This window comes from Lolium rigidum, chromosome 2 (genome assembly GCF_022539505.1).
Source record: "Lolium rigidum isolate FL_2022 chromosome 2, APGP_CSIRO_Lrig_0.1, whole genome shotgun sequence".
Lineage (NCBI taxonomy): Eukaryota > Viridiplantae > Streptophyta > Magnoliopsida > Poales > Poaceae > Lolium > Lolium rigidum.
Genome location: NC_061509.1, coordinates 90,166,636 through 90,175,579, shown reverse-complemented (window position 1 = coordinate 90,175,579; position 8,944 = coordinate 90,166,636). Strand labels below are relative to the sequence as shown.

The window sequence follows — 8,944 nt, the reverse complement described above, 5'->3', positions numbered from 1 at the left end:
GAGTCGGAACCGTTGTCGCGACTGGGGCTCCCGCCGGTCGTGCCGCCGCCGCCGTGTCGCCAGCGCGTCCCAGAACGCGCCGTCAAATCCGCCCCACCTCCGCGCACAGGAGGTGCTCGACGACTTGCCAGGTAGGCGCGATTGGCCGCTGTTAGTGTGATCATGGGAGGTGATGCAGACTTGTGTGATCATGCACAACATGATCATCGAGGATGACCGCAAGAATCATGCTAGGTCACATGTTGGTCCCTATGAGTGTCAAGGCCCTCTTGCGGAGGTTGATCATGAGTTGCCTGCAGATTTTGCTGATTTTCTCGTCATGCATGCGAGAGATCCGTGACGCAATGTGCATGAGCAACTTCAAGCTGATCTCGTTGAGCATTTGTGGAGGATCAAAGGAAATACCGTGGCACCTTGATGTAGCATCTACGCCTATTTATTATATTTGTTTACTTGTTTTATTATTTGTTGTAATTTAATTTGAAAACAATCCTCGCAAACATTTTTATTCATATGCTATATCTGATAAATGGTTCTGTGTTAAAAAAAGTAATTTAAATCTTTGGGGGCGGCGTTTGGGAGACGCGGCTGGGGAGCGACGTCCCCAAAGGCGGCACGAACAAAACACGTCCCCCAAACGCTCAGAGCATCTCCAGTCGCGTCCCCCAAACCGTCCCCCAAACCGCGCCGGATCGAGCGTTTGGGGGACGTGTTTCGTTCGTGCCGCGTTTGGGGGACGTCGCTCCCCAGCCGCGTCCCCCAAACGCCGCCCCCAAACATTTAAAATAATTTTTCCGGCATTTTTATTTCAATTTCCACAAACTAATACATAATTTGGAACGTGGTTTACACGAAAACACAGCTTGGAACATGGTTTTCCACAAACTAATACATAGTTTGAACCATGGTGGACACAAATATAAAATATTGCAAAGAAACTAAACCTAACTAGGCCGTGCATCGAAGGTTTCGTGTGTTCGCTGCTAAGAAAGAACACTCGAGGGCACACCCAGATCACCTAAACCGGAAAATCCAGCGGGAGGATGGTGCCCTTGTTGGTTCTACCGATGAGGCGAACAGGCAGTAAACCTCCGTGCACGTATTCGCTGCGAAGAAACAACACTCATTCAATCGTCCTCCTCGTCGGTGCCGGTCGTCGTCCCTGTCGACGTGGTAGTCCCGGAGGCAGCGCCTCTCGTCGAAGACCTTGACGCTCATGTCCCCGTTGCCGAAGTAGGAGAACACGAGGATGAAGCCGGCTTCGAGGCTGTGGTGGCGCGCGAACTTCTCCCAGCCGATGTTGAGGTACATCTTGCCGCGCGCGTCGTAGATCGCCTTGACGATCCACCGGCAGTAGCCGCACGAATGCTCCCGCGGATGCATCGTGCGCGGGCGTACGCCGCCGACGTACTCGACGAAGGAGTCCGGCAGCCTCCGGATGCCGCGCGGGTCGCCCTTGAGGACGTGGACGAACTCGAACAGGACGTCCGGCTCCACGTCCATCTCCGACGATGAAGACGACGGCGTGGGAGGCGACGGCGAGCGTTCAGCTGTGCCGCGGCCACGACCACGACCACGGCCGCGAGGTCGGCCTCCGCCTCTACCAGACATAGCGTCGAGTCTTGTTGAGAGATGGTGGCGGCTAGGGTTTGGGAGAGAGGCGCTAGGGTTTGTGTGTGAGAGGGACGATGAGAGGCGCCCCTTTTTATAGGCCGGAGGGAGGCGGAGGAGCGGTGGCGCTCATTAACGCCGGCACGCGAGCTAGGCGCGACGGGACGCGCCGCCGCGCCCTCGCGGGAACCGCACCGTCGGCCGCGCGCCAATAACTTCCGTCGCGAGGTAGGCGACGGTTAGGTTTAAATTAATTGTGCCGCCGACGGGTCGGCCCCGCCACTCCCCGCCTCGCTTTGCTGTGTCCGGCGTCCCCGGTGCGTCCCCTGTGGGACGGGGACGGGCTCGGGGCGCCGGACACCATATAGGGGCGCGCCGGACAAAAAAGGGCTTTGGGGGACGCGGCTGGAATGCTTTTTTTGTCCGGCGCGCCCCAAATCGCTTTGGGGGACGGTTTGGGGGACGCGACTGGAGATGCTCTCAATCCGGCGCGGTTTGGGGACGCGGCTGGAGATGCTCTTAGTGTTACAAATCAGTTGCCCAATCATTATACCTGAGTCCATCCTGACGACTCCTGTAGTGACACGACGTGACCTCCCCGGCTGCATTGGTTCATAAACACTAGTGCTAGTGAAAGTACATACATAACTTACCAAATTAAATTAATTTCCTGATTTTCTCACACAAGTCTCTAACTGATGGACAGTGGCACATAAATCTCCATAGGACACTCCCAATTAAGTTAAGCACTTCCTTCATCCATAAGAAAATGTCTTATATTTGTTTAAAGTTGGATGTATGTAGACACTATTTAATGTATAGATACATCACAATTTAGATAAATCTAAGACATACTTTTATAGACCAAGGGAGCAGTACAAAACTATACCAATGTGCACTAATGATAATGGAGTTGAGATTATTACCTCAAATTCATTTATGCAACAATGTTTGCATTGAATTGGTGCCAGTGGATAACTGGAAGTTCACAGCTGGCCTTACGCAAAACATAATTAGAAGCATACATTAACATCTCTGTCAGTATCCTGGAGCAACTCAGCACATTTTTCCTTTTTGGCAAGTTCACCAATTCAATAAGGTTCTGGGACACCTCTGGACTGGAACCAGTACAAGCTGGCAAGAGGGTTACTGTATCTGAATTTTGCAAGTATATGACTCAGCACACAACATGAACAGGTGCCGTGTTGCAAGAATCCAACAAGGTGCGGAAAGCAAGGAATGACAAGATGAATGTACTTGAGAAAAAAACTGATAGGAAACAAACTAGTAAAGTCTCAACTCAAACCTATGAAGCTACAGCTCCTGCCTGTGACTATGACAAGAGAACATCGAATATAGTTTTCAGTTTCAGCTCAGCTCCACATGGAAGTAGGTAAAACTACTAGAATAGACAGTGGCAAGGCAATGAATTTTGACTTCACCAAGCACTTCTTAAATTTGACACAAGCTATTCGATTCTATATACAGAATCTATACAAGGTGAAATTCCACAAGAATCAGTAATTTGCAAGGAACTCTACTTCTTTTTGTTGACAGGAAGGAATTGTACCTCTACTTCTCTGCATCAGTGGGAAGAACCGCTTATGGATTTATTGAAGAGTCGACTTTATTTTTATTTATTCTAGAGAAGCCTAAGAATTGTGGGGGTGCAGCTGCAAGAAAGAATACTATACTACATGCCTAATGATACTAGGGCAGTGGCGGGCGTTGCACTTGCACCACCAGAATATGTAATTCGCTCTAACTGGAGTGAACAGGGGTAGCATTACTTCCGTCTTCTGTCAGCACGGGGACAACCACAGCTGCTTTCTCTCTAGATGGAACACTGAGCCAATCCTTCATTGAGTCGTAAACAGTAAATCCTATGGCTACTGATGGGACAACCTGTAAAAAAAGAGAATTGAAAAAAAAAATTGAACGTTGAACATAAACTGAACCATAAAAAGAAGATCCACTAACATGTAATATGTATAACTATAATTAGTCAATATGGCACTTATCTTTAACTATAACATTATGACAAGAAAATAGACTGAATTTCCATCTAAAAACTTCTTAAGCATTATCATGTAGAGGGAGCCATAATCATTGACGAAATACTCCAAGCAAAGAAAATTTGAGCCTATTGAATTAATTAATTAACATAACCTAACAAGTGAAAAAATGAACAAAACAACTTGGAGATCTTGAGTGACACTACACTGGGGAAGTTACAGGCCATGTTTTAAAAAATAAGTAAAGGCTGCCTAAAGTCAACTCCAATTTTTTTTGGCAGTGTCCCAATAGCCGGGCAGCCCACATCTGTCTTTACATTTGTCCGCGTCAAAGAGAATGGTGTTTTTAACTACAAATCAATAATGAGTGGTACAAGTGTCTCACCTTCAAATAGTTGATAGAAAGTCCTGAAAACAGTTGCTTCCAACCTTGATGTTTCGCTATCATAACAAGACTTCCAAATGTTCCTTTTCCATTCACAAGGTTGGATGATGAAAACGCCTGCACCTACAAACGATGCATCGGAATCATTCTTTACTCTTTAGAATAATCAAGATATTTAAGAACCACAAACAATGAAGATAATTGTACCTGCATTTGCCGTCTAACAACATCAAGGGGATATGTTATTGTTTGTCCTAACAAACCAGCAACTGATCCACAAGCAAGTTTTGGTGTTATATCTTTTCTGTGCTCTTCAGGAACATGGGTCTTCATCTTTTCATAGAAATAGAACTTAAGACCGGAATAAGGAAAGATTCCATATAATGATGGAGCTGGATCACAAGAAGTTAGTTAATATAGCAACAGAACTAAATCTTGGGCTTGAGCCAAATGTGAAATTCAGAAAGCATACCCATGCCACGGTATAGGCCTTTCAAGCCATTTTGCTTATATATTGTTTTCACACAATCACGGATCCCTTTATAAACCTGTTCAGAGGGCTTAGATTCTCTTAAACCGAGGTTCACTGCACCTTTGATCTGCAGTTGAGTACTAATCAATCAGTGTTGGGTTGAACAGTATTGCCTCACAATCGAAGAAAATGAGTCAATATTCATGTATACTAGTAACTAAATAATTCTCCTTCAAAACAGCAACACTAGTATTCACCAAGAAAAAATGTGCTGTTGTATCATTTTTCAGAGAGCAGGTTTCTGTCTTGCACATTAGAAGCAAACTTTTAGAACCACAATAGAGAAGTGTTATTTTCCTGATACAAGGAGTAAAGCCAACCTGATAAGCCAACTTTGTGCGAACAAGATCAAGAGGATATGTGCATATAACTGCTGTTCCTCCAGCAATTGATCCGGCCACTAGATCAAGAATAGGTCCTTGTTCAACATTAGGAAAACCAAGAATGATCCATCGTCGATACTCTTCATAGGCCATGTAATGCAAAGCTGCATAAGGAACAATCCTAGCAACGCTGGCACCATTTCCCCTTAGGAAAAGAAATTCAAAAGTCAAGCTTACGTTTGCACTATATAAGTATGTATTACTAGGCTACATTTATTACATACTAAGAAGAGACAAACCTGTAAAACCCTAAAGGGCCTTCTGTCCGATAGATTGTCCGAAAGGATCCAACCAATCCAGAACCACGGAACTCCGCTCTTCTAGTCTGAGAGCACAAACAAGAAAATATTAGAGGATTACACAACTATGATGCAAAGTTGCAGGGAGGTAGTTCTGTACAAGCATAAATTTTGAAGTTGTGACAGTGAAGTGGTTGAGATTGAGACTATAGTTGTTTTGCTTTACTCCTTGTTTAAGCTACGACCAGTTTAAAGAGATAAGCAGACAATTCATGCTCCTATTTGGAAACTCATGAATGCAACATCCTTCAGTTGCACACGACGTTCACAGACCACATTGTTCAGAACTACTGCGGTACTGCTAACATTATGCAGCAAGTGACCTAAGTTGGGGACCAATTTTGTTGTGTATGAAAATCCCTGTGTGATTCCATTTTGCATAGAACTGGTTTAAAATTCTTGTCTTCCTCTTAACCACAACCATGACTTGTAATCCTCTTCACCAAGGTTATGGGAGAGGTAGAAATACAGCCAATAACTATAGTAGCAGTAAGCTATGCTCACATCAGGATCATCAGAGATATTTGCTAATCTATGAACTTCTTCCTTCCAAACACTTCCAAATATCTTCCTAATGAGCACTGACCATTATTCAATGACTTTTCTGATTCCTAGACAAAAAATATTAGTGGCCCAGCCTTCACAGGAACTGCTTGAATACAAAGTTTTTCATTTCAAAAATCTATATGACCTTATCTTCAGTTCTCACTACATACTCACCTAGGCTGTCGGGAATTACCATAAATAGGGACTGTGGTCAAACAGTAGTTCAGCTAAGCAAGAATTACTGACAAGGATTCCAGCTCTTCCTAACCTAGAACCTCAGTTACAATTTAAATGCAAGAATTCTCAGTTCTACTTTTTCCAATTCTGCATTTTTTATAGAGGTCCGAACATAAGCAGGGCACCAAACTACCACCAAAATCATACAGCAAGTAACCTAAGCTGGGCACCAATTTTGTTGTGTGTGAAAATCCCTGTGGGGTTCCATTTTGCATAGAATTGGTTTAAGATTCTCGTCTTCTTCTTAACCACAACCATGAATTGTAAATCCTCTTCACCGAGGTTATGGGAGAGGTAGAAATACAGCCAATAACTATAGTAGCAATAAGCTCTGTACACATGAGGATCACCAGAGATATTTGATAACCTGGGATCTTCTTCTTTCCAAATATCTCCATAATGATTACTGACCATTACTCAATGAGTACTCTGATTCCAAGACAGAAATATTAGTAGCCTAGCCTTCCCAGGAACTTGTTGCGTACAGAGTTTTTCATTTCACAAACTGATATGATCTTATCTTCAGTTTTCACTGCATGCTCAACTAGACTGTCAGGAACAAGCATAAATAGGATTGCGGTCATATAGTAGTCCAGCTAAGCAAGAATACCTGACAACGATTTCAGATCTTCCTAACCAAGACCTCAGTTACAATTTAGTAATCAAGAAATCTCAATATTACATTATTTCCAACTCTGCAATTCTTTTAGAGGTCTGAACTCTGAACATATTCACGTTTTGAGCAAGACCAGTCTGAGCTTAGAGTTCAACTAAATCCACACCTAGCTTTGGTTTTCCTAGTGTGATACATCACACACCAATCTCGAACCTTGCATGACATTTATCCATGAACAGTAGAACTTTCAAATTTACCTAATTGCATCATCTATGACACAGAATACTACGAGACACCTGAAAACGCTTGTACCAACCAAACTTACCACCGAAATTATGTGCATATAGTCCATGGTCCGTGACAGTACGCAGCACCTGCCTAACTATTCTGCCTAACTTACAGTTTAGTAATCGAGAATCCCCAATATTACATTTTCCAACTCTGCATTTTTTTATAGAGGTCTGAACATACTGAGCAAGACCAGTCTGAGCTCGTTGTTGATTCACACCCAACTTGGGTTTGTCTAACGCAATTCTTCCCACACTAATCTTGAACCTCGCATAAATTTACAAAGTTACCAAATCACATATATCTCTGGCACAAGGAATAGGCTACAAGTTGCAAGCAACCATGTCGAAACCTGAAGACGCTTGTACCAGTTATCACCAAACTCATGTACATAGCACTTGCCTAAGGATTCCGGTGCGAGTTCTATCTTCCACGCCCAAAATAGAATGCAATATACTACTAGCGCTTAGAATACCATCTTCTGTAATACTGATCATGAGTCCATAAGAACCCTCGCAGCGTACCAGGCGCCGCGGCAACTACGTGTGAAAAAATGGCATCTAACGGAACCGCGAGCGTAGCTGGGAACAATATAGCTTGGTGAAGGACCGTTTTGCCCCAGAGCGTCGCACATCAGGAGGGAATCGCGAGTCGGAATTAACGCGGGCGGGTAGGGGCGGGGAGAAGAGGGTGGATGGTACGTGCCTGGAGGAGGATCTTGACGCGCTCGAGCGGCGCGACGGCGGACTTGGCGACGCCCCCGGCGACCCCGCCGGCGATGAGCTCCCGCACGGCGAGCGGCAGCGCCCCGCCCCCGCCGCCGCCGCCTCTCTCCGCCGCCTCCATTACGCCTCCGCCTGGGCCGTCCGCCCGTCCCCCGCTGCCTCGAGCGGTGGCGGGTGAGGAGCGGCGGTGGGAGCCCGGAGGCGCGCGCGCGAATTGGGCGGAAGCAGAGGAGGCGAGGAGGGGAAGCGAAGGCCGCCAAGGCGGACGAGAGAGAGAGACGAAAGGGAATGTGTGCGCTCCGTGTGCAGGGCGGGGCCCATATGTCAGTGGCTTCCGTCGACCACGTGGAAAGTGCCTCTTTTTCTGTAGAAGAGGGAATCGTTGGCTGTTGCGGGAATTGGAGTTGGCTGGCTGGGTTGGTAGCAGCTACCGGTTCCCCATGACTCCATGACTCCATGAGCGATTGTGCACGACGAAATGATTTAAGCATGCGCAAGTGTGAGAGGTTTCATGATTTTGTATGCAAATCAATCGTGCACTGATACACACTGTCACCATAGTTTACGCTTTGCCCAACAGCCAAGTACCGCATGAGAGTAGGATGCTCCAAGGATTAAGAGCATCCAGCAGTTGGGCTCCTCGGGCCGAAATCCGGCGCTATTTAGCACCGGATGGATGTATTTTTTTTATAGCTTTGGAGGTCCATTTTCCCAGCGGCGAGTCCATAGTCGCTTGCTGATGCTCACCCACCGCATGCATACCGACGGTGCAGTCGCCGGGAATGAGAACCGTCAGAGTGACCTCGACGCATTGAACCGTCGTAATGATCTGTGTGGTCTGGGGAGCCCAAATGCCTCGTCGGGAACGATCGAAGTGGCCTCGATGCGAGAACCGCCCCCGTAATGGAGCACGAACTCCGCGGAAGAGCAACTGCCGCTCTCTTCATCGATAGACGTACATATACGGTTTCCGACGACCGACGCCATTCATCTATTCTCTCCTCACCATCCTCTGTCACCATGAGCGATCTCTCTTGGCTGTCGGTGTCAACAGCGAGGGGAAGTCGCCTGGATGGCGCCATTGGTGGGACCGAGCTACATCATCCAGCAGCGACGATTCCCCGCCGCCGGCCAGCGAGGAGGAATGGGATGACGACGAGGAGGAGGACGAAGAAGCCGAGGAGCAGGCCGAGGAAGAGGTTGAGGAGGAGGAGGAGGAGGAGGAAGAGGCTGAGGACGCGGCGGCCCGGGCGAACGTGAAGGCGAAAGCGCAGCCGGCGAGCACCTTCGACGACGAGGAGGACTCA

At 46.8% G+C, this 8,944-nt stretch overlaps 1 protein-coding gene across 1 annotated transcript; it reads right to left on the bottom strand.

Moving 5' to 3' along the window:
- Positions 1-3,001: 3,001 nt before the first annotated feature.
- LOC124689958 (mitochondrial carrier protein CoAc2-like) lies at positions 3,002-8,719 on the bottom strand. Its single transcript, XM_047223407.1, has 8 exons — positions 8,657-8,719; positions 7,618-8,001; positions 5,166-5,251; positions 4,864-5,071; positions 4,484-4,610; positions 4,219-4,403; positions 4,012-4,134; positions 3,002-3,516 (listed from the first exon to the last, which is right to left on the bottom strand). The coding sequence occupies exons 1-8, from the start codon at positions 8,717-8,719 to the stop codon at positions 3,373-3,375; spliced, it is 1,320 nt and encodes a 439-aa protein (XP_047079363.1). The 3' UTR covers positions 3,002-3,372.
- Positions 8,720-8,944: the final 225 nt, after the last annotated feature.

Bases quoted from the DNA above. Each gene is read 5' to 3' on its own strand.
- LOC124689958 (XM_047223407.1), bottom strand. From the start codon at position 8,719: ATGGCGCCATCCAGGCGACTTCCCCTCGCTGTTGACACCGACAGCCAA. The intron at 5,252-7,617 runs GCACGTACCATC...TTGTGCTCTCAG, and splicing joins GCGTCAAGATCCTCCTCCAG to ACTAGAAGAGCGGAGTTCCG. The intron at 4,611-4,863 runs GTTGGCTTTACT...ACTCAACTGCAG, and splicing joins GCACAAAGTTGGCTTATCAG to ATCAAAGGTGCAGTGAACCT.